The sequence below is a fragment of the Macaca thibetana genome, chromosome 15 (genome assembly GCF_024542745.1).
Source record: "Macaca thibetana thibetana isolate TM-01 chromosome 15, ASM2454274v1, whole genome shotgun sequence".
Taxonomy (NCBI): Eukaryota; Metazoa; Chordata; class Mammalia; order Primates; family Cercopithecidae; genus Macaca; species Macaca thibetana.
Window position 1 is genome coordinate 44,726,307 of NC_065592.1, and position 25,531 is coordinate 44,751,837.

General features: G+C 40.8%; 1 protein-coding gene across 14 annotated transcripts in view; it reads left to right on the plus strand.

Annotated features, from left to right (window-relative positions):
• Window positions 1–25,531, plus strand: part of RNF38 (ring finger protein 38) — a 144,251-nt gene that overhangs the window by 67,699 nt on the left and 51,021 nt on the right. Inside the window, exons 1-2 of one of the 14 annotated variants that reach the window (XM_050762150.1) lie at window positions 13,028–13,106; window positions 23,559–23,708. The exons of 1 other annotated variant lie outside the window; for it this stretch is intronic. Coding sequence is in view for 3 of the 13 variants with exons in the window: in XM_050762145.1 (XP_050618102.1) it covers window positions 23,499–23,708 (210 nt within the window). In the remaining 10 variants the exon portion in view is untranslated. Of the gene's footprint in view, window positions 1–13,001; window positions 13,107–13,209; window positions 13,607–13,800; window positions 13,992–21,978; window positions 23,709–25,531 lie in introns of those variants that run through there. 12 more of the 14 variants (XM_050762148.1, XM_050762149.1, XM_050762155.1 and 9 more) reach the window with 12 other exon arrangements.

The following is a 25,531-nucleotide window of genomic DNA, read 5'->3' on the forward strand; positions in this document are numbered from 1 at the left end:
CAATACTAACATTGAACGTAAATGGCCTAAATGCTCTGCAAAGAATACAGAGTGGCAGAATGGGTAAGAATTCACCAAGTGGCTGGGCGCGGTGGCTCAAACCTGTAATCCCAGCACTTTGGGAGGCCGAGATGGGCGGATCACGAGGTCAGGCGATCAAGACCATCCTGGCTAACACGGTGAAACCCCATCTCTACTAAAAAATATACAAAAAACTAGCCGGGCGAGGTGGCGGGCGCCTGTAGTCCCAGCTACTCGGGAGGCTGAGGCAGGAGAATGGCATGAACCCGGGAGGCAGAGCTTGCAGTGAGCTGAGATCTGGCCACTGCACTCCAGCCTGGGCGACAGAGCAAGACTCCGTCTCAAAAAAAAAAAAAAAAAAAAAAAAAAAAAAAAAGAATTCACCAAGTGTCTGCTGTCTTCAGGAGACTCACCTAATACATAAGGACTCATATAAACTTAAGGTAAAAGAGTGAAAAAAGATATTCCATGCAAATGGACATGAAAACTGAATAGGAGTAGCTATCCTTATATCAGACAAAACAGACTTTAAAGCAACAACAGTTAACAAAGACAAGGAGGGACATTATATAATGATAAAAGGATTAGTCCAACAGGAAAATATCATAATCCTAAATATATTTGCATTTAACACTGGAGCTCCCAAATTTACAAAACAATTGCTACTAGACCTGTGAAATGAGATAAAGAGCAGCACAATAATAGTGGGGGACTTTAGTACTCCACTGATAGCACTAGACAGGTCATCAAGACAGAAAGTCAACAAAGAAACAAGGAACCTGAACTATACACCAACAGTGACCAAGTGAGAATCAAATCAAGAACTCAACTGCTTTTACAATAGCTGCAAAAAAAAAAAAAAAAAAAAATTAGGAATAGACCTAAGAGCTGAAAGACCTCTACAAGGAAAACTAGAAAACACTGCTGAAAGAAATCATAGGTGACACAAACAAACAGAAACATATCCCATGCTTCACATTTCTTGCCTCCTGCTCCCAGCAACCACTGATATTTCTGTATGTGAATTTGCCTATTCTGTACATTTCATAAAATAGGATCTCAAAATGTAGCCTTTTGTGTCTGGCTTCTCTCACTGAGCATGATTATGTTAGTCTGTTCTTGTGTTGCTATAAAGAAATACCTGAGGTGGGGAAATTTATAAAGAAAAGTTTAATTGGCTTGCAGTTCTGCAGACTTTACACAAAGCATGGTGCTGCATCGGTTTCTGGTGAGGCCTCAGGAAGAGGGAAAGAGAGAGTTGTGGGAAGATGCCATGCTTTTTTTTTTTTTTAAATTGAGATGGAGCCTTGCTCTGTTGCCCAGGCTGGAGTGCAATGGCGCGTTCTCGGCTCACTGCAACCTTCGTCCCCAGGTTCAAGTGAGTCCCCTGCCTCAGCCTGCCTAATAGCTGGGATTACAGGCACCTGCCACAATGCCCAGGTTTTTTTTTTTTGCGATGGACTTTCGCTCTTGTTGTCCAGGCTGGAGTGCAATGGCTTGATCTCGGCTCACTGCAACCTCTGCCTCCTGGGTTCAAGTGATTCTCCTGCCTCAGCCTCCCTAATAGCTGGGACTATAGGCATGTGCCACCACGCCCGGCTAATTTGGTATTTTTAGTAGAGATGGCGTTTCACCATGTTGGTCAGGCTGGTCTCAAACTCCTTACCTCAGGTGATTCACCCACTTTGGCCTCCCAAAGTGCTGGGATTACAGGCATGAGCCACTGAACCCAGCCAGTGCCATGCTCTTCTAAACAACCAGGTCTTTCATGGAGTACCAAAGCGAGAACTCGCTCTTCACCAGGCGGATGGTGCTAAGCCATTCATTAGGGATCCACCCGCAAGATTCAGATACCTCCCACGAAGTCCCATCTCCAACATTGGGGATTACAATACAACATGAGATTTGTAGGGGACAAATATCCAAACCATATCACATGATCATTTCAAGATTTATGTTGTGCAAGTAATTGGGTAGTTAGCTGCTCTCTATTAGGTGCTGAAGATGACCTTCAACTAACAATTCAGGTGAAAATCAGGGTCATGGAAAGAACGTTTCAGGGAAATAATACAGCTAGTGCAAAATCCCTAAAGCCGGAAAGATGAGGGAAACAAAAGGCTGATATTTGCAAGCACGGTGGATGCAGAGTGGGAATGATATGAGATGAGGTTGGGGAGGTGAGCATGGGCCAGCCCATGTAGTTCTTTGTAAGCCAGGGAAAGTGGTCTAGATTTTATTCTGCTTTTTCGAGAAGCCACTGGAGGGTTTTATGCAAAGGAGTGGCATAATATGTTTTTAAAAGACCACCTTTCTACTTTCTGTGTCTCTGAATTTGGCTGCTCTATGTACCTCATACAAGTAGAATCATACATTATTTGTCTTTTTGTAACTGGCTTATTTCAGTTAGCAGGTCCTCAAGGTTTATCCATGTTGTAGCATATGCCACAATTTCCTTTCTTTATAAGGCTGAATAATACTCTTTTGTAAGGCTGAACGTGGTGGTTCATGCCTATAATCCCAGCACTTTGGGAGGCCGAGGTAGTTCACTTGAAGTCAGGAGTTTGAGACCGGCCTGGCCAACATGGTGAAACCCTGTCTCTACTAAAAAAAAATAGAAAAGTTAGTCTGGTGTGGTGGCAGGTGCCTGTAGTCCCAGCTACTTAAGAGGCTGAGGCAGGAGGATCACTTGAACCTGGGAGGCAGAGGTTGTAGTGATCCAAGATCGTGCCACTGCACTCCAGCCTGGGTGATAGTGCAAGATACCGTCTCAAGAAAAAAAAATTTCATTGTAATATACATCACCTTTTGTTTATTCATCCATTGATAAATACTTGGAGTTGCTTCCACCTTTTGGCTATTGTGAATAATGTTGCTATGAACATGGGCGGACAAGTATCTCGTCAAAGACCCTGCTTTCAGTTCTTTTTGGTATATACCCAGAAGTGGAATTGCTAGATCATATGGTAATTCAGTTTTTTATTTTGTAAGGAACTGCCATACTGTTTTTCATAGCAGCTGTACCATTTTATATTCCCAGCAACAGTGCAGAGAGATTCCAGTTTCTCCAAATCCTCGTCAACACTTGTTATTTTCTGGTTTTTATTTATTTTTTATTTTATAGTAACTATTCTAGTGAGTGTGAGATGGTGGTATTGATTTATACTTCCCTTTGCCATTTTTTAATCAGGTTTTTTTTTTTTTTTTGCTCTTCAGTTCTGGGAGTTATAGATTCTGGATATTAACCCCTTATTAGACATGATTTTACATGTATTTTTACCTATTACATAAGTTACTTTTTTTTTTACTGTAATAAAGTACACATAACATAAAATGTACCATCTTAACCATTTAAGTGTACAGTGCAGTAGCATTAAGTACATACAGTACATTTACCTTTTGGGCAGCCACCACCACTCTCCATCTCCAGAACTTTTTCATCTTCCTAAACTGAAACTCTACCCATTAAACAGTAACTCCTCATTGCCGCCTCCTCCATCCCCTGGGAAACACCATTCTACTCCTAGACTAATTTCAGACTCCGTTTCTTCCTTCACTTAATAAAAGAGAGGGTCCACTGCCAACTAATAGGATTGTTTCTATATGTGGAGGCCTTCTTGGTAACGTGATTGATTTATTGTAGAGAATTAGTAATAGAAAATAGGGTTGTTGAAAGAAAAGAGATAGAGACAAAAACTGGTTGGGTATTTTCATACTGGATGTCTTATCCACAGGCCTCAGCATTCTTGCCTCAGTTCTGCCTTATTCTTTTGCATCAAGAAGTTGATCTTGCCAGCCATTTCCATGTTGTAGATCTGCCAGCAGGTTTCATAGCTTTCCCTTTGTTCCTAGTGGCATGGCTTCTCATAGTACATAGCCAGGTGTGGTGGTGGGCACCTGTAATCCCAGCTGCACAGGAGGCTGAGGCAGGAGAATTGCTTGAACCCAGGAGGCAGAGGTTGCAGTGAACCGAGATCATGCCATTGCACTCCAGCCTGGGCGACAGAGCGAGACTCCGTCTCAAAAAAAGTAAATAAATAAAATAATTTGAGGAACAAATCTATTGGTATGTTCTTTTGTAGGGTTTCATTGCCTTTAGGTTTAGGAAATCTGTCTCCATTCAGATACTTACCCGTATTTTCTAAAAGTTTTATTAATTTTACATTATCCTTTCTTATCTACCTGGAATTTATTTAGTATATGATTATGTGGCCCACTGTGTTTTCAGTAGATTCTCACTTTGCGTTGTTGTGAAATATCTGATTAGAGATACCATGTAATGATAGGTATTTTGAGGTTGTTGTTATTGGAGATTATTTTGTTGGTCTTTAAAATGTCATCATCTCTTAAGTCTATTTTGTTTTATTTACAAGACACTATTGCAACAGGAACAAGCAAGCCAGGGGAAGAAATAAGCTTCCTATGGAAGCTTAAATTTTATATTTACTCTACAAAGAGTTGTACTGCCTTAAGGGATTTATTTAATGTTATGATTTGTTTTGTAGTACAAATTAGAAATCTGCCCATATATTTCCTTCTTTTCCTTAAAGTCTGGAAGGCCTACAGAATGTGGCATGAGCAGGAGGATACAGGGTTTGTGGAGATGTGCCGTGTATCACATACGTCTGTGCAAAACCAGTCGTGTTAGGCAGGATCCTAAAACTATCATCAGTGGAAACACTGGCAGTTTCAGTGAGCTGGTCACATTTCATGAATGCAAAATGTTAGATGTCTATAGCAGGGTGTGTGTCATCTAGAGCAAGTTATTGACTGTACAGGTAATTGAGCTCCACCAGAATTCCCTGGAGGAAAGTGTTCCTCATTGAACATAATGGAAATAGTAAGACGTTCAGGCAGTCTGGTCTGCCACGTTCTATTGTTTCTTGCATCTCAGACTTCTTAAGACTCTGATTCCTATTTTTCAGCGATTTCTCCTCATTGTCCTTCCCAAAAGTAAAGTAGCTAGTTGTCTGTGCTTCTATTGCCTGCCGGCCGGCCTTCCTTCCTTCCTTCTCTCTCTCCTCTCTCTTCTCTCTCTCTCTCTCTCTCTCTCTCTCTTTCTTTCTCAACAGCCTCCGAAGCAGCTGGGATTACCAGCATTCACCACCATACCCGGCTACTTTTTGTATTTTCACTAGAGACAAGGTTTTGCCATGCTGGCCAGGCTGGCCTCGAACTACCGACCTCAAGTGATCCGCTCCCCTCCGCTACCCAAAGTGCTGGGATTACAGGGGTGAACCACCACACCCAGCCATGTGCATAACATCATTAATTTTCTTGAAGCACTTTTGTAAGTATAACCCATTTAAGTCCTCATTTCACTGACTTTTGGGATCACATTTTCCATTAATGCCCAATTCTTAATGATTTGAGCCCTTGCTCTTCTTAACTTCAGTTGAACAGTTTGTCTGGCTTTCCTCTCCAGGTATTTCTGGGACTTCCTAGGTAAGCTACTTGTCCTTCCAGCCAGTCCTTTGACCCATGGCCCATTGGTCACCGGCTTCCCTAAGGTGTTCTCACTGGTGTCACTTTGGCTTAAGTTTAGGCCCAGCTCCTAGGCTATAGTATTTAATAAGACTATAGTTTGGGCCTGGTTCCTAGGCTATTAATATTTAATAAAGGATTTAGCAGAAGGGCATTAGAACAAAGAGAACTTAAAACTGCATATGAAATATGGCTTCACTCAAAGTATACTGGTCCAAGTTCTGCCTCAGGGCTTCTCTATTCTCTGAGGCTTGGCTTACTGCTGTCCATAGGACCAGCCTATCTTTCCTCAGGAAGTACCCTGAAAACTACTGATTCCCCTCCAGGGTCAACTCCAAACTGTGATCAGTTAGCTTTGCTTTGAATAAAAATTGCCAGCCTTAGCAATGTGGCAAAACCCTGTCTCTACAAAAAAAAAAAAAAAAAAAAGTATTAGTCTGTTGTGGTGGCGTATGCCTGTAGTCCCAGCTACTCAGCACTGAGGCGGGAGGATCACTTGAGCCCTAGGAGTTCAAAGCTGCAGTGAGCTGTGATCATGATACTGCACCCCAACCTGGGTGACAGGTTTCAAAAAATTGATGCTGCTTTTTAGGAGGCAGTGTAGCAATATATCTTGAAATTTTAAGAAAAATCACATACTGTTTGAACCAGCAATTTTACTTCTAGAAATGTACTTTTATGGATATATTTTCAAATGCATGCCAAACTATATGTATGAATATTAATAATACCTTTGTAATAGCAAAACACTGAGAACAACCTAAATGTAATACAGGATTAAAAAAAATACAGAGATGGTTCCTCCCTTACAAAGAAAGAATTGGTTTTGTTGAAAAGAATAACCTAGATCTGTACATGGCTAACTTTTTTTTGTGCTCTGGGTCTCCATTGGATTTGGTAAAAACTGTAGTACCAGAATATGATTTCCCTGAGATGAAGCTGCTGGAGCAACTACAGTCGAACCCAAGGTGCTGTCTTCTCCGGAACGGAATGAGCAAGAACATGGCTTCAAAGACTCTAGGTTACAGCAGGCAATATAATAGAGACCTCTTGCCTCAGGGTCAGCTCCTGCCTGTTTCCCCTGTTCTAGAGGTTGAATGTGCAGTGCATGCTTTATTTGTGCCCTTGGCTCTCTGCTTCTGATTGGTATGGGTCTCTCTTTTTCTGTTTCTGACTTGGCTGTCCTAGGCACTTAGGTTTCTTCATTTGAACTCCTTCTTGGCTGATGCCTTTTCACTGTCCGCCTGCTTTAGCCCCTTCACACCTTCACTACCATGAGCTTTCCCTCTGTCATCCCAGCTACCATGGCTCATTCCAAGTCATCTCTCACCTGCACTGTGGGAACAGCCATCTGACTAACTCTTCACCCCAAAGCTGGGTAAGTGGCTATATAATATGGGAGGCTTTCAGTGGACTTGGATTTGGGTGAGCCTTTGCTGCCCTCTTCTGGTCTCTAGCTGCTATAGCCGGCAGCTGCTGATAATTAACTTTTTCTGCTTTGATAGGCGTTAACATTTCTGGGTGAAACTGCTTATGCTGATTGTTTTGCAGTAGTAGATCAAGTTGTAGCATGCGTGTAGATACTGCGTAGCCTAAATGCTGTTCAGCCAATATGCCTTTTCCCTCAGTTTATCTTTATCTTTTTTTTTTTTTTTTTTTTTTTTTTTTGGTATTTTTGGTAGAGACAGGGTTTCATCATGTTGCCCAGGCTAATCTCAAACTCCTGAGCTCAAGTGATCTGCCCACCTCAGCCTCCCAAAGTGCTGGGATTACAGGCGTGAGCCACCACGCCTGGCCCAGTGCAGCTTTATGTTATTCAGTCCTTTTAGCTGGTTTTGGAGGAAGAAAGGAAACTTAGGGATGACAGCAAAGCTAGTTTCAGGGAAAATTTTGAAATTTATTTTTTTTGCATCCCTTTTCCTCTCTTTTCACTGCCCACTTTCTGTTGTTCCTGTGCTTCATTTCTTCTTGGGAATTTACCTAGCGAGAAACGTAGAATCAACCACTGCTGTGAAGTATTTACATATCATTAATTGAACTATTTATTAAGCACTTGGCATGTGCTAACCCCTTGCCAGATTTAGTGAGACTTAGTCCTTGGCTTCAAGAAGTTTACTATTTATTGGGCAGAAGTGTCAAGTAAATACAAAGTTGGAAGGCAGAATAGTTAATGCTATTTTAGAACACACAGGGAGAGGCCACTAACTCGGCAATAGAGATTGAGGTTGGAGTGAGATTATAGTCGGAATACTTGGATGTGGATGTGATGGCAGAACGGTACTGACGGTGTTAACCAATGGGAAACTGCCTTCTCATTAGCAGAGGTCCAGAACTTCCAGCAGGTAAGCCATTCTTTACCCAGCACCTCCTTTGACATTTCCTTCCGTGTGAATGGTTCTTCAGCATTTGGACAAGTGGTTCTTTATCTGTAGCTGTTGAATCATCCCTTTCAATACCTTAAAATAGGAGATGGTCCTCTTTCCATTTTTGTGCATTTTCCGTCATCCATTCTGCCCCCCAACATTGGTGTCAGGGATATACAAACAAAGCAGAACTGAGACTTGAGGAACTTACAGTTTAATAGGAGGAAACGGATATTTGATAAATGCTATAAGGTGTTACGATACAAGTATGTAGAGGGATAAGGAGGATAGCCTGTAACCCACAGTCACCTTTTTTGTAAAAAGATCCTTCAGATAACCATTATTTAGATATTCCTTAATGTCTAGAAATGCAAAACTGGTCACAAAAATGAACTGTATATTTACCATTTGACAGACTATTAACTAGCACGTATTTAAATTCGTTTATGATTATTGTTTATGTAATGTGTTTTAAAATGTATTTGTAGCAGCAGTACCCTTCAAATTCACAAGATTGGGAAATGGTTTTCTAGAAGCAGATAGTGAATTTCAGAATGAGATCTTTCATTCGTATAGATATATATATGTGTGTGTGTGTGTGTATATATATATATATATATGTATCTCCTAAGATTACAGTTGTTTTGCCTTAGTTAGAAACAAAGAAAAAACAGGATATCTAAGGAAATTTAACTCCAAGTCCAGTTAGCCAACCAGCAAATTTTCCTAAACATTTAAAGGCATAACACCAGTCTTAAAGAAACACTTGTAGAGAATAGAAAGCAAGCCAGTACTCCCTGATTCATTTTCTGAAGCTAGCATAAGTCTTTGTAACAAAACTTGACAGGGACATTACAAAAATGGAAAATTACAGGTAATGTCACTCAAAACACAGAAGCAAAAATTCTAAACAAACCAAATCAACCATTTAGAGCAATACAGTAAGCCTAAAATGGGCTGATTAGGAATGTGAATTTGGTTGAACACCCCCAAGCCAATCAAATTCACATATTAACAGAAAAATCACATGATTAACTTGTAGATACAGAAGTTTTTCCAAAAATCAAACATCCATTGATGAATTTTTTTTTCTTTTATTTTTTTGAAGAGACAGTGTCTCTCTCTGTTGCTTAGGCTGGAGTGCAAAGGCACGATTTCAGCTCACTGCAACCTCTGCCTCCTGGGTTCAAGCAATTCTCCTGCCTCAGCCTTCCGAGTAGCTAGGAGTACAGGCACGTGCCACCATGCCTGGCTAATTTTTTGTAGTTTTAGTAGAGATAGGGCTTCACCATGTTGGCCAGGCTGGCCTCCTGACATCAGGCGATCTGCCTACCTCGACCTCCTAGAGTGCTGGGATTGCACATGTGAGCCACTGCACCCGGCCCATGTATAAATTTTTAACAAATTAGAAATAGAGAATTCCTTTAATTTTCTAAAGGGGTCTTTAAAAAAAAAAATACAAACACCATACTTAAGTATTAAATATCAACAGTTTTTCATTTGAGGTTTGGGATAAACTAAAGCTGTCTGGTTAGCACTGTACTAGAGGTCCTTGCCAGTGCACTAAGACAAGAAAATGAGTATATGTTGGAAAGAAAGAAATACAACAGCCAGGATTTTCTGCTAAGTAGACAAGGATGTAAACAGAATTGTGCGTATAGAAAACTCAAAAGAACTGAGATAAACTATTAGAATTAATAATTGAACTATATTAAAAACCTAGAATAAACCTAAGAACTAAAATGTGCAAGACCTTGACAGAAAACTATGAAGCATTATTGAAAGAATTAAAGACTCAAGTAAATAGCTTATAGATTGCTATCTTTACAATATTGAATCTTCCAGTATTCCTTAACTCATTTCTAGATCTAATGCAGCCCCAAGAAAATCCCAGCAATTTCATCTTTTTCCTTGTCTTTTTTTCTTTCCTTCTTTTGAAATAATTTGATTCTAAATTCCTATGGAAATTCAAAAGGCGAGAGATAACGTAGACACTCTGAAGGACAACCTGCTGTAACAGATGAAAGGAAGTCTTATAGAGCTGCAGTAATGACGATGGTGTGGATCAGCACAGGGATAAAGAGAACAGTGCAACAGACTACTGAACCCAGAAACAAACTCATGCATATGTGGCCAGTTTTTTAAACAAAGGAGCAGTTAGCAAGTCTTTTTCAGTATATGATGCTGTGTCAAGTAGATGTCCGTATGGGGAAGGGAGCACTTGATTCCCACCTCACCAACACCAAAAATCAATTCCAGGTGATGTGTAGATCTAAATGGAAAAGAGAAAATAATAAAAATTCTAAGGAAATAATATAGGCAAATGTCTTTATGACCCAAGTGTAGGGAAATATTTCTTAAACCGGATAATAGCAGCAACTAGAAGCACAAACCTGAAACCATTAACTATAAAGATTTAAAGATGGGAAAAATTAATGGTGTGTTTGTGTGTTCTGTTAGAAATAATCCAACAAAGAGAGAAACATGATGGTATAAAAGAGAATTTGCAGAGTCACATTCTTTACAAGGTGAAAAGTGGGTGAGATTTGGCATTGAAGAATAGGCTGAATTTGTTCACTGGTGATCGGTTCTAAAATTCTATGCAGTTTTTGAATAGTGGCTGCTGTTATTCCCATGTATTAGAATGGGAGAACACCAGAGTAAATGATCTCATTGAATAGCTACCAGAACCATCTGAAGGAACTTCAGCATTTTCCTGTTCAGTAAGCAGTGTGTTGATATATTTTTATTTTAAAATTGAAGGGACTCAAATGACTTGGGTACCTCTGGAATAACAGTAGTCATTCACAATTTTCACTTTTGTCAAGAAAACCAGTTTTTTAAAGGGCAGCCTCAGAGTCAGAATTCTCAAAAAGCTCTTGCTAAAAGCACCTTTTCTTACAAATGCTGTACTGTCCCTTACCCCTGTGTGGCTTTTAAAACTGATCCTGGACAATTCATTAATTGGACTAGCCACATTTCAAGTGCCCAGTAGCCACATGTCACTAGTTAGTGGCAGCCTTTTCAATGGGGCAGATGTAGAATATTTTTGTCATTGCAGAAAGTTTTCTTAGTTCTACAATGGGACTTTCCACCTTTGCGGACAGACACCAAATAAAATTTTAGCTGGCCTGTAGTTAAGTGACTGCTCTGGTATAACTTTAACCCCTGCCACATTAGGTTGTCAAAGGTGGCCCACCACCTTAAAAGCCTGCCTACTCTTTGGGTGTTTACTTGCATGGCTTATGATTTTCTGGTTAATAAATAAATTAGAGGCTGTGCATCGTAGTTCACACCTATAATCCCAGCATTTTGGGAGGCCAATATGGGAGGATTGCTTGAACTCAGGAGTTAAGAGACCAGCCTGGGCAACACAGTGAGACCTGTCTCTACCAAAAATCAAAAATTTAGCCTGGATTGCCTGAGCCCAGGAGTTTGAGACCACAGTGAGATGTGATCCAGCCATTGCACTCCAGCCTGGTCGACAGAGCACCCTGTCTCAAAAAAAAAAAAAAGAACAAATTGTGGTACACATTTAAAACTATCCAATCTAGGGTTGTGACAGCATTGTTGAAGATGGTAATCATTTGAGAGGTTTCAGAAAGCTTGATTTGCTGAAGCTTATAGGTGAGGAATGTTGGAGGACTGTAATAGATTTTTGCTGCTGAGTTCAGCACTTGAGGAATCTGCCTCTTATAATTAGATAGCTCCCGAATGTAATTTCCCTTTCCTTTCCTGATGTTCTTCTCCCCTTTCCCCTCTCTTCACATAGCCCTATCCAAGCTTGGAGGAAGCTACTTCAGGGTGGTCTGCGTTATGTAGGGAATTTTTTTTTTCTTTTTTCTTTTTTTTAAGCTTAGATTCTGGTGGAAGATCTGTAATGCAAGGCGAATTCACAGTAGATTGCAATTTGTGAGGGATACAGAGGATAGAAATAGGATAAATTGGATATACTTAAAGATATGGTTGGCACTTTACCTTGAAATGAAAAAAAAGAAAAAAAGAAAAAAAAAAAAACAAGTTTAGATGTGATCATCTCCAAACTGGCTGCTTCGGGAGAGAGGCAGCTGGTTAACTGGGTTACATAATTCGAGTATGGGTTTGGGGTGGATATGTTCATAGGGGCTTAATACCTCTTTCCAGCTTCTCTTTGTCCTGGAATTCCAAAACCTGTGATGTTATTGCTGGAACTTTGATTCAGCAGTTGCTAAACACCTACTCTTGTGTTTCTGGCACTAGGATTGGGCCTTGGGTTTACACAGTTCCAAGAGTCTGGGTGCTCAGTCTGATAATAGGAGACAAGTGTACACAAATAATTATCATATAGTGTTGTTCATAAACAGAATGTCCAAGGTTCAGAAGGTCCTGAAACAACATTTAGTCTGATTTCCCCCATTTTCTACTGGATGCAGCTGAGGCCCAGAGAGGGAAAGAGACTGGTTTAAATAATGCCAAAAGAACTAGAACCTCAGAACCCGAGTTTTCTGTTGACTGGTCCTTAATAATTTTACTCTACCACCCTAAAATATGATCACCATCCTTGTGGAAAACATCTAATTTGTATCTGCTTTAAAAAGCCCACCCCTTCCATGTTGTTCTGTTGACTGCCCTCTCTCCTTAACTCTGATACCACTTTACTATTTTTTCCTGGTATGGATTGTGCTTTTGTGGAAATTTTTATTTCCTCTCTTGTATCGTGATTATCAGGACAGGAGCCAAGCCGGCTTCAATCTTTGTCCTTATTTCCCCTCCCCAAGCGACGTCTGAACAACTGTCAGTCACACTTGAAGCCTCAGACAAGTTCGGTTCGAACCTGTTTGCTTGCTCCACTGAGAGACACCTTTGTGTACTGCAATAAAAATTCCTACTTTTTGGGCCACGTGAATGCATTTATGCTGTAAGAACTACGTGAGGTTAGTTACTGTTTGATTGCGGAGTTTTGTAGGTAGGAGGCACAGAACAGTAGCAACAATTTACGAAGAGAAGATTTATACGAATTGGAACAGGGCCCTGCCGTCCGCAAGGCGGCGGGGGGCGGGCTGGGGCGGGGCTGCGCAGTGGTGCTGCGCGCCCAGCTCTGTTGCCGGAACTACTCCGAGTCGTGCGCCGGGCCGCGCGCAGCCCCGCCCCGCCCCGCCCCTTTCCCCCGTGGGGTGGAAACAAAGGGGGCTCGGCGCGCGGTGCGGAGCCTAGGGGAAAGGGGAGGAGAGTTCCGGCGGTCCGGCGCGCTGGGCTCGCTAGGTTTGTGCTGGCGAGGGCACGGGGTGGGACTGGCGACCCGTACCCAAGAAGTGGGAGGGCCGCGCGTCTCGCGGCCTAGCGGCGAGGGGCGTCGCCTGCGCGCGCAGCGGAGGCCAGTGCGCCGGCGCGGAGCGAGCCCGGGTCTGTGATCGCCGAAGCGGGGTGCGGCGGGGCGGGGCCGGGCCCCTAGTGCGGTGTTGCGGGACGGGGCCGAGGTTGGGGCGCGGGGGCGGAGAGAATGGAGCCTCCGAGGCGTTAGGCGACTCTGTCACCTCTGGGCGTGCAGCCGTCGTTTCTTGGCGCGGCCCGTGTGATGGTGCCGGGAAGAAGGAAGCGCAGTGACAGCGCCTCAGTTGGAGCCGGGGTTCCGGGGGTGAGGAGGCCCGCGGACGGCGGATCTGGCGAGCTGGCCGCGGGCTGGGCGAGCAGTCACAATAGGAGGCGGCGGCCCAGCGAGGAGCCGTGGGAGCTGCCCTGCAGGGCGGAGCCTCCCCTCGCAGGTATTGGCCGCCGCGGCCGTTGGCTGCAGCGCGAGGGCGGGACGGGCCGCGGGCCGTTGGGAGCCTGAGGGGCCGCACCCGAGTCTTGGGCTAAGGTTTGGCCCGGCCGCCCGGCGCTCTTTGTTCCCGCGGCGGCGAGGAGGCGCGGTCTCAGCTCGGGGAGCCGCCGGCCCGCTGCCCGGCAGATGGTCTCGCTGTCTCGCTTCCTCGCTCCCTCGCTCCCTCCCTTTTTGTCGAGACGCAGGTGAAATGATGTCACCCAGGAGAACGCGGAACCCGGTCGAAAGGGTCGTCTCTGGCGTCCATCTACTTCCGTGGGTTTCTGGACAGGCTGCGTTTTGTTCTCAGGGGATGAAAGTTCTTTCAGGGCTGAAGCGTGAGAGAGGTTGGTTTTTGAAACCGGGAGTATTTCAGGTTATTGAGGTCCAAAAAAAAAAATAAAGTTTTCGTTTACGTTTGTATGGCTTGTAAGGTACAGTATTTTTCTTTGTGTTGCAAAAATGATGTATGCTATTATTCAGTAAAAGTTGAGTATGCTAATTTTTCTACCGAAAGTAGAAACACACACATGTAATTATCGCCACCATCGTATGACTTGCCATTTCTTTTTTCTTAAGAGGTGGACTTAATATATGAAAACTCAAATATATTCAAAGCTCATAATACAGTTGTTACCTTAGAGTTGCAAATCTGTTGTATCCTATTTAGCCTTGATTGCGAGTGCTGTTATACTTGAACATTTACCATAAATTTCTTTCAATAGCAAGCAACCCTTGTATGTAGGCTTTCAAAAAAATTCCCTTTTATAGGGACAGTTGGAATAAAAGTAAAATTGTTCCTATCTTCAGGGAACACCGTGTAATGGAAGAAATAGAACTTTTGTAGAGGTGACAATACGAAACCAAATGCCTATAGATGTCATCAGGTGTGGGAAGCTGGGACACACTTGGAATAAAAGAAATTTCTGACTGGAAGTTTACCTGGGAATTGTGTCCCCTTTCTCTGGAGTTTAGACATGTACATAAAGGTATATTTCACCTTTTGCAAACGTACTAATCATACATTGTTCGTTCAATTTTAAATTGGTTTTTATAATGTATCTGTGAGACTTATTTCTAAGAGATTTGAAGGCCTTATAGGAATAAGTTCTGCGACAGACTGGTCATGTGCACCTCAGGCTCTCATCTGTAAAATATAAAAAAAGTTGGACATATATAATCTGTGGGTTTTCCACCTCTGACTTCGTCTGTGATTTTAGAAGGTAGTTCGTATTTCCATACTTGTTGGGCTTTATATGCCCATCCTGTTTTTATAGTTAAATTGTCAGGTATTACCCTGGGTCAGTATTGAGAATTTTCTTTACTAAAATAACCTAATTTTTGATAAAGAGTAAACAAGATGGCATAGTCAGACATAACTGAATCTGTTAGCTCATAATGTAGAGTGTAGATATGTTGTCTGCCAACAGCATTGGATGAGGCTTTTAGTTAATTCATGTTACATTCCTAGGCTCTTTCTGTTTGTGCTCACTTTCTTTTTTTGAGGCTGTGAGTGGAAAGTATGGGTGAGAAGTTCTTATAAAAGTTTCTGAAGTGATTAGGTACTTGATCAATATGGAAAGATTATTGGTCAAGATTATGTCGTCTAGTTTATTCCACCTATTTCTCTGTACCACCTCTAGTTTGGTTTAGGCCACCACCATTTTGTAATTCATCTTGCTGGAAGGGTAGTTGTTAATTAGTCTTGATTGTTGCATTGCGTCGGGGTCTACTTACTTGTTTCGTGTTTGTTTTCCTGCTAAGAAAACATGTCAGACAGTTTTCACTTCCATTTTGCTCTATTTAACTCACAGCCTTTTCTCTATAAAGAGCGAACAGATTGTAAACATGGATTTGAACAGTATAGTTCTTGTCTAGTTCATCAGCAAACGTTATCTAATACGACGTTATCTACAGGAGATAAAGCATTAATACTTGAACTCTATATAGTAAATTAATGAGACAAATTTAGAATACACAGATGAAGAAGAGGGGTCATGTACACAGTCTCTTTTCCCAATTCTAACATCTTTTTATTTATTTATTTATTTATTTTTTAATTTTAGTTTTTCCAGAAACAGGTTTTGCTGTGTTGTCCATTGTGGACGCGCACTTCTGGGCCCAGGTGATCCTCCTTTCTTGGCCTCCTGAGTAACTAGGACTACAGGTGTTTGCCATGGAGCCTGCCTGCCTTAGATCTTTCCCTTTTTTAAGGATCTGAACTTTTTACCTCTTACCTATTATCCTCTTAGAGTTCTGTTATTATTAATTGTCCCTCACTAGACTGAGTGGCTTTAAGGGTAAGGATTGTTTCATTTTCCCATTTTGTAGTCACAGCATCCAGCATATGGCAGGCAAGCAATAAATATTTGAATTATGATTGTTATTTAATAAAATAATAACTCAGTCATACCTCTTTTTTCCAACTGTTGTAAAACCCACAGTTATTATGTAAGTAATTATATGTGTGTGCGTGTTTGGAGAGAGGGAGAGGGGAGAGTGTGTGTATAAAATTTTTCATTGGTTTGGACTTTTGTGGTGTAGATATTTTTCACTGCTGTGTAATTCTTTGTGGTAACCAACCTAAGTAAAACAATTTGAGACTTTTTTGAGGGGAGAAAAATCTTTGTGTAGGCAAATCTAGATTTTGGAAGGGAAGGAAATAAAAGTTTATTTAAAATATCTCTTATTTTTCCTACCCTTTATTTCTGCATTGTGTGTGTAATGGAAAGAGGATTTCTTTAGTTGTATCTGTTTTCTTTTCCCTTTTCCTTCTTTTTTATCACCTTATGGGATTCTGGACTGGGGAAAGGAAGTAGGGGAGCCTTAGGCTGTTTTCACAGACCCTATTTTTGCTGTGCTCTCAGAAAAAGATGGGTCCAGTTTGTTTGCCTAAACTCAAGAATGGGAACAATAATTTCTTTTTAGAAATGATTATCGCAGTGCTGGGCAGTAATGAACATCCTCACCCACATAGTACCAGTCCTTGGTTTTCTCCTAATACTGCCTATTAGCTTTTGAAAATTATTTTTTAGGTCAGGCATGGTGGCTCACGGCTGTAATCCCAGCACTTTGGGAGGCTGAAGTTAGTGGATCACCTGAGGTCAGGAGTTCGAAACCAGCCTGGATAACATGATGAAATCCTGTCTTTACTAAAAATACAAAAAATTAGTTGGGTGTGGTGGCCAGCACCTGTAATCCACTACTCTGGAGGCCGAAGCAAGAGAATTGATTGAACCTGGGAGGCAGAGGTTGCAGTGAGTCAGGATTATACGAGTCAGGATTGCGCCATTTCACTGCACCCTGGGCAACAAGAGCGAAGCTCCGTCTCCCGGAAAAAAAAAAAAAATATATATATATATATATATATATTTTTTTTTTTTTTTTCATAAGTGTGTCTATATATATACACAGACACATATATAGACACATATGAAAAACAAATTGTGACTTGCGTGGTGATAGAATGATTTTTTTATTCCTTTCATTCTTTTTCATATGTCATTTGTGTATGAGAATTGTTGAAGCTTAGAGATGAATGACTTAGAAATTTTGTCTTGGATCTCAAAGAGTAATAACGTCTCAGAGGGTCAGTTTCTATCCAGTGTTTGGACCTCAGTTTTCCAGAGCCAGGCCCTTGATTTTTTTTTTAAGGAGCTTTATTGAGTTATGTTTTACATACCATAAAATTCACTAAATTCAATTAGATTATTTTTGTTATATTTTGAACATTTCTGTCATCCCCCAAAGATCCCTGTGACCATCCAGGCCTGCCTTTTGCATAACTCCAAGGGTGCACAGCCCCATTCCTGCTTCCAGTGTCCTCTCCTGGACCAGCTTTGAAGAATGCCACCCAGGCCTTTGAGTACCCCTGCTCCACACTGTCAGAATCCTTTCAGAGAACTCTGCTCCCAGAAAACAAAAGCCAAGGAAATAGTTTTGTTTTAGGCCCAGTGATAGAACTCTTCTCAAAGGAGAGGTGACATTTCGGTCTAGTTTATTCTCAGAACAGGGAAACAGAAAATCCCAGCAAGGAGCACAGCATACATCAGTAGCTCAATGATTTATTCTGCCTCAGCAGGATGGGGTGGACTTACTGGGCAATCACTGTCTTCATTTAATGGTGATCTGCAGGTGAGTGCATCACATCTCTTCCTTGATCAAAGCTTTTAGCTTGTCTCATTGCCAACCAGATTTCTTTTTTTTTTTTTTTTTTTTTTTTGAGATGGAGTCTTGCTCTGTCGCCCAGGCTGGAGTGCAGTGGCCAGATCTCAGCTCACTGCAAGCTCCGCCTCCCGGGTTCACGCCATTCTCCTGCCTCAGCCTCCCCAGTAGCTGGGACTACAGGCGTCCGCCACATCTCCCGGCTAGTTTTTTGTTATTTTTTAGTAGAGACAGGGTTTCACCATGTTAGCAAGGATGGTCTCGATCTCCTGACCTCGTGATCCACCCGTCTCAGCCTCCCAAAGTGCTGGGATTACAGGCTTGAGCCACCGCGCCCGGCCACCAACCAGATTTCTAAGAGACCTGTTACACAAATGAGAAAGGCAGGCTGTATATCATTTGCTTACAGTTTGAAAGATTATTCTTTTAATAAATAGTTGAATGCCTGCTATGTGCCATGTACTCTTCTAGGTGTTAGTGACATTGTGCTGAACAGGACATGGAGCTTATACATGTTCTCCTGAGGGTATGCTCAAGTCACCTCATTGATTTGGCTACTCTTTAATCTTTATAGGGAGTTCTCTGTTTCCCTTCCTAATATTCCAAGATAATTTTTTCCTTGAATTTATGAAGTCCTGTTTATATTTAACCCTCCTTACGATCATAGCATTTAAATAATTTTCCCCTCCCCCAAGTAGTAGTGTTTCTGGTTGCTACTTTTTAATGGCTGCATAGATGAAGCAAGTGTACTGTAATTTTACTTAGCAAATATTTGTTAAACATTTAGGTTGCTTCTAGTTACCTTTTAAATTGTCGCCACTATTGTGGTGTGGTGACCATATTGATGCATGTGGCTTTTCTCATATTTTGGAATATAACCTGATAATTTATCAGTTTAAATATTAGAGATTCAAACATGTTTTTTTAAACTATTAATCTACCTAATTACTTCCAAGAGATTAACAGTTGCCATCATGGAAGTGGTGAGAATATTTGGAGTTCTGGATTTCATTTCATTTACAGATACCCAGACTTGTAGCTAGAGATGACACTAAGCACCTGACTCCTCATCTAATGTTTTATTTTCATCTTTTATATTAGACCGTGATTTTAGTGCTTTTGACCGACCAGTTGGTATGCTGAAGAATGCTGTGTGGGCCTTTGTGAACACCTTATTTTGTAGAAGTACATTATGTCACACTGGCTTAGAAGTCATGTATCTGTATCCTCTCTCTCACTTTTATTGGAGGAAAAAAAAAGGAAATGAACGAAGAAGGATGCTGTTGTCAGAAGCAATTTTAAATGTTTTGGGACAGTGTCTTGTCCTAAGTGCTAATGTTAGTGTGATAATTACTAATAATTCTTACAGTCTCCAAGAAAAGTTAAATTGTTGGTTATGTTACGAAAACACAGAATGGCCAGATTAAACAAAGGATGTCCTAAAATAGTAGTGTTGATGCTTAAAAGGTTAAACTATTTTCTGTAAACTTTAGTCTTGTGAAATAGGGTTTTCTCAGTTATGCTTAATGAATTAGTCATTTGATTATATGGAAATAGACATTAAACATGATGAGTTTTGGGAGTTGCAGACTTAATCTGGTCTCAGGATGTTTCCTTGGCAGGACTTTTTAAATACAGGTTGCAATCTGAGAGAAAGCCGAAGTTAACAAATGTGTAATGCCAACCTAAGGAAAAATAAAATTATATCAGTTTTCAGGAAACAAGTTTATTTTTAAGTACTAAAAATGGTTTTAAATAGGCCTGGTGGAATAGTTGATATTTACTAATCAAACTAGATTATAAAGAATGTTACTTTAAAGTAGAAGTTGATTTAGTGGGTTGAGTATGAACCTTAGAATTTGATAGACTTGAGTTCAGATTATGGTTTTGATATTTCTGAGGTGTGTGACTTTAAGCAAGTCTGTTAAACCTAATGTTCAGTGTATAAAGATGGAAGAGCCTAGTTCAGTTTCTGGCATGAAGCCAGCTGTTACCAGATTGAGGCTTTAAAACCTGTTATACTGCTTAAATAAAAATGTGTTAATTTTTATATACTTTGTAATCAAATCAGTGTAGCCAAAATTCTGGAGAACAACTTTTTTTCACTGTGGTACAATAATTTTTATTCGAGTTATATACATACACATTTTGTTTTCTGTTTTGTGTAACAAATTACCACACATTTATTTGTTTAAAACACAGATATTTCCTCACAATTTCCATGAATCAGGAGTCCTGGTATGGATTAGCTGCTGGGCTTCCTGTCCAGGGCCTTACCTTGCAGGAGCTGTGATTCCTTCCTTCCTTCCTTCCTTCCTTCCTTCCGTCCGTCCGTCCGTCCGTCCGTCCGTCCGTCCTGTCTTGCTCTGTCACCAGGCTGGAGTGCAGTGGCGCGATCTCGGCTCACTGCAACCTCCACCTCCTGGATTCAAGCAGTTCTTCTGCCTCAGTCTCCCAGGTAGCTGGGACTACAGGTGTGCACGACCACGCCCAGCTAATTTTTGTATTTTTAGTAGAGACGGGGTTTCATCATGCTGGCCAGGATGGTCTCTATCTCTTGACCTCATGATCTGCCTGCCTCGGCCTCCCAAAGTGCTGGGATTACAGGCGTGAGCCACTGTACCCGGCCCAGAGCTGTGATTTCATCCGTGTCTCCTTCCAAGTTCACTGGTAGAATGTGGTTCTTGTGATTATAGGACTGAGGTCCCCCATTTTCTTGCTGGCTGTCAACTGGTGACTGCTTTCAGCTCCTAGAAGCTGCCCTCCAGCGCCTGCCACGTGGTACCCTTTGCATGCCTTCTTACAGCAGCTTAGTCTAAAGAATTGACAAGAGAATCTCTTGGGAAGGACTCAGTTCTGCTTTCTCTGATTAAGTCAGGCTCAGGCTCACCCAGGATAATGTCTCTCTTTAACTTGAATTCACCCGACTTGGAATCTTCATTACATCTGAACACCTCTCCACCTTTGTCATATGATTTTACCTAATCATGGGAATGAAATACATCACATTCACAGCCCTGCCTGCGCACATGGGGAAGGGGGTTGTATAGATGTACACCAGAGGTAATCTTGGGCGGCCTATGTATGGGACTGCCTGTCCCATACATACACGCACGCACACACACACAAAATGTGTGTGTGTGATTTTATTTTACCTAGTAGTAAAATAAAATTGTACCTCGTTTTAATCAAGCCCATCTATGGTTTTGTCCCAGACTTATTTTGAATATAGCTTTTCTCCATTGTATTTGAATATAGTTTTTTCTCATTATATTTGAATATAGCTTTTCTCCATTATATTTGAATATAGCTTTTCTCCATTATATTGGTCCATCCTTTTTAAGACAAATGGAGCTTCTGATCAAAAGAAACTATTGTGAGTAGGAGGGGATGTGCTTGAAAATTATGGCCACAGGGACCAGATTGGCCAGTTTTTCATTTGTCTCTGACCAAGATCTTAAGATTACAAAGGAACAAGGACTGAAAGAGAAGAAACATGACCTTAATTTGGCTTTTCCCAGCCAGCTACTTGTACTAGCAATTTTGTAAGACTGCTTTGGGCATGATAGTTGAAGGCAGGATGGCCTTAGGATAACATCCTACAAAGGATGCATAATGAGCAAATGAAAAGCTCAAGAGGATGCATAAAGAAACCAACCATTTTGAGAGAGTGGCAAAAGCCCTCCTTAGATTGAGTCAGGAATATGAAATATTCCTTTTTCTATGAAATCTTAACTCTTACCTTCATATTAACTCAGAACTCTTACTCATAATTTTCCCCTATTTTATGGCTTTTAAATATATTATGGTTGGCTGCTTGCATCTGGGTTTCAAAAATTGTTAGAATAAGCTGCTTCAGGGTAGGGCCCATGTTTTATCTTTATATCTTATTAGATGAATAAATACTTATTTTTAGAAACTGTCTCACTGTGTTGACCAGGCTGGAGTATAGTATTGCAGTCATAGCTCACTGTAACCTCAAACTACTGGGCTCAAGTGAACCTCCTGCCTTAGCCTCCTGAGTAGCTAAGACTACAGGAGTGTGCCACCATGCCACGCTAACTTAACTTTTTAAAATTTTTATTTATTTATTTTGGTAGAGATGGGATTCTCTCTACGTTGCCCAGGCTAGTTTTGAGCTCTTGTACTCGAGCGCTTCTCCCATTGTGGCCTCCCAAAGAGTTGAGATTACAAGTATGAGCCACTGCATTTGGCCTGTCTCTATATTCTTCCTAATGTAATTCTTGGCTTGTAGGAATCAATCAGTAAATACGCCTTGATTCAGCAATGCATGCTTCTGCATAATGGTAAAGGATAGCACATTCATGTTTGCAGTATAGAGATCAGAACATTCTATACAGAAAACTGATGAATTCTAAAGTTCCTGTTTTCAAGTGCTTTGTTTTTTACTTCTAGGTGAGTCTTTGGAAGTATTTTTACTCTTACCAGTGGGCACAGTTATCTGTTTACCAAGTCCATAGCAAACCAGAAACAAAATACTATAAAAAAGCTAAGGAAGGTAGGGATATTAATATATTAACAGCAGGGATATTAGTATAATTAGCATTTCATTTTATGATCAGTTTCTGGCTGCTTCCTTACTGTCTAGCCATGCTGAATGTTTTGCAGTTCCCTGGCTACACTGCTGTCTCTTGGCAGCTGCTATTTCATAGCACCTAGTGCCTACCATTACCATAATACTTAAATCATGCAGTGATTTACTTCTGTTTCTTTTTTATAGCATATACTTTTTGAAAGTAGGAAACGATGCCATTGTTTTTGGTTTAGTGCCTGTCACCAAATAGACGCTTAAATGTAGGGTTGAGTGAACGAATGAGGCAACGAAACACTAAAAAGAAGACTATGTTAAAGTATATAACTTTTAGTGTAGGGACAAGAGGGACCACTAGCCTTAACCCCCCAAGAAGAATTCACTGTTACAGCACAGTGAAACACATTATGTTCATGATTTTTTTAATGTTACAGAGTAAGTATATTTACATATGAATTTAAGGGGATTTACCCATGATCAAGTCAAACATTTATTTTTGTTTTTTAATTTTTGTAGACACTGGGGCGATCCTGCCACCTTGGCATACCAAAGTGCTGGGATTACAGGTGTGACCACCACATTGGCCAAATCAAGCATTTGAAACGTGGCAGTCATTTACTTTTGTGCTTATAATTATGTCCTTTATTCCTTAGGAAGGTCATTAGGTTTGTATTAAATAGAGCTGAGATTTCCGCGGTCAAACATATGAATTGCTATAGAAAATTTGCCACAAATACTGTTAAATCTGTCATCTTCCTTTACATGATTATTTTGGAAGGTTAACTAAAGAACAGAATGAGAAAAAGTATTAATCTTGGTCCAGGCAAACACTTAACCTTTCTGTACTTAAGATATGTAATTTTACCTTGGGTTTTCTTAGCATGAAGTCTGTCCTTTAGGATTTCAGAATTAACACCAACAGAAAAAGTTACCAGTAGGTATTTGGGAAACAGGAAGGATGTGGTGTTCTTGGGCTGTGCTGTTTTGCCTCCAATAGTTTTCGCAAGAGAGATCCATTGCCAGAGGCAACCTTTGCCATCTTTGTGTTTTGATGTTTAAAATTAATTTTTAATTTCTTTCCTGTCTTTGCTAGCAGAATCATCAAATACCTAGAAAATCCAGACTATCCTTCATAGGCATGATTCTCCACATTGGTGCAGCTAGCCATGAACTATCCTTTTCTTCCTCTTTTTCCCAGATATCTCCCGGGGCCAATTCAGCATCTCTACCTGGCCATCCTAACAAGGTGATTTGTGAAAGGGTGAGACTTCAGAGCCTGTTCCCTCTCCTCCCAAGTGATCAGAACACTACCGTTCAAGAGGATGCTCACTTCAAAGCTTTCTTCCAGGTTCTTATATATTTACCCTTTCCCTAAATAGGGCTGAAAGTCACATTCTACGTACGGTGTTTCTAGGAAGGCTTGAAACAAAATGCGCAATATCTTCTCCTTGTTTTCTGTTGTATGTGGAAATAAGTATTCTTCTTAGAGGACTTTAATATTTTTTCAGCCAGCCTTTCTGATGAATGTTTGTCGTCTTGAGCTACTCAGCTACTGTTAATTATTTGACTACTTAATATTCTTATGTTTTGATCTTTTGGTCTTAAATCACTTGTCCTAATAGGTCAAGTTCTGTAGGAAAGTAGAAGATAGTATAAAATATATGAAGTTGTGTATGAAAGGAAAAATGAAAGCATGTAAGATGTTCACTAGTTACTTGCTTGGCACCCAGAGTTTGATAGTAACATATATTTCTGAGAGAAAACATGGTTATTTGTCTTCTTTTACCTGTGGGTAAACTTGTGAGTTAAAAAAATTAAAAAAAAAATTTTTTTTAATATAAAATGTAAACTCGAAAGTAAGGTGTGTAAATGGATTGAAACTCATTAGGTTATTAACAAGGTTACTGGAATCTGCCCATAGAAATCATTGGCTACCAAACTTTCAATCCATATTCCTAGAGAAGCATGTTCTAGTAATGGAAGTCAGTATCGCTATTACCACAAAAGTCAGGTTACACAATTGCCTCTGAGTGGTAGCATTGCGGGCCAGTGTGTATAAACCTGAGGTAGTGAAATAATTGATCATCAAGGCTGGGACTTTTGGATAAGAGCCAGCTCGTTTTCTGTTGGTGTGAAAGTGAAATGCTTGTGACATATAAAGCTGGAGATATAAAATTTGGAGGGATAGGTGATCTAGGGCTCTTCAGTCTGGTATTGCTTCTTGGAATTTGTTCCAGGTTCTCTGCTTTGCGTGTATTAACTCTTTTTGTTTTTAGCCCTCAGAATAAACTAGTCATTGATGGTTTTTAAGATGTGGAAACAGTCTAAGAAAAGCTCAGTGAGGTGCCTAATCACATACGTAGTTACTTGCCAGAGAAGGGGCTCAAATCTAACTTTAGCTGTATCTTGTCTACTATGTATTTGTGAAAGAAATTGACTTAATACCCTTACTACTGCCGCCAATAAAAAGGGTTTTTTGTTTTGTTTTGTTTTTTGGGGTGCTTTTCTCCATATTCCCTTTGTGTCTTCAAACAATAATTCAATATAAACTTTATTTTATTTTTTTTTTTTTTTGAGACGGAGTCTCGCTCTGTCGCCCAGGCTGGAGTGTAGTGGCCGGATCTCAGCTCACTGCAAGCTCTGCCTCCCGGGTTCACGCCATTCTCCTGCCTCAGCCTCCTGAGTAGCTGGGACTACAGGCGCCTGCCACCTCGCCCGGCTAGTTTTTTTGTATTTTTTAGTAGAGACGGGGTTTCACCGTGTTAGCCAGGATGGTCTCGATCTCCTGACCTCGTGATCCACCCGTCTCGGCCTCCCAAAGTGCTGGGATTACAGGCTTGAGCCACTGCGCCCGGCCCAATATAAACTTTAATTTCAGAGAAATCTACTGCCAAATGTAGATTTAAACTCATGTTGTGAAAACAAAACAATAAAGTTAGAGCCAGTTGCATTTGAGTGTTGCAGAAAGATGAAATGTATTGTTGTTAAATTTTAATTTAAATAGTCTTAATTTAACTTAAGCCTTATTTTCCTTGAACCTTAGAAAAAAGCCCTCAATGAACTTTGGGGTGGGGGTGTGGGGGGAACTAGACTTTTTTTTTTTTTTTGCCCAGAAACTGCCCTACCACTGTTCAACATGAAGCAAATTAGATCTTTCTCACGACCCCTTTG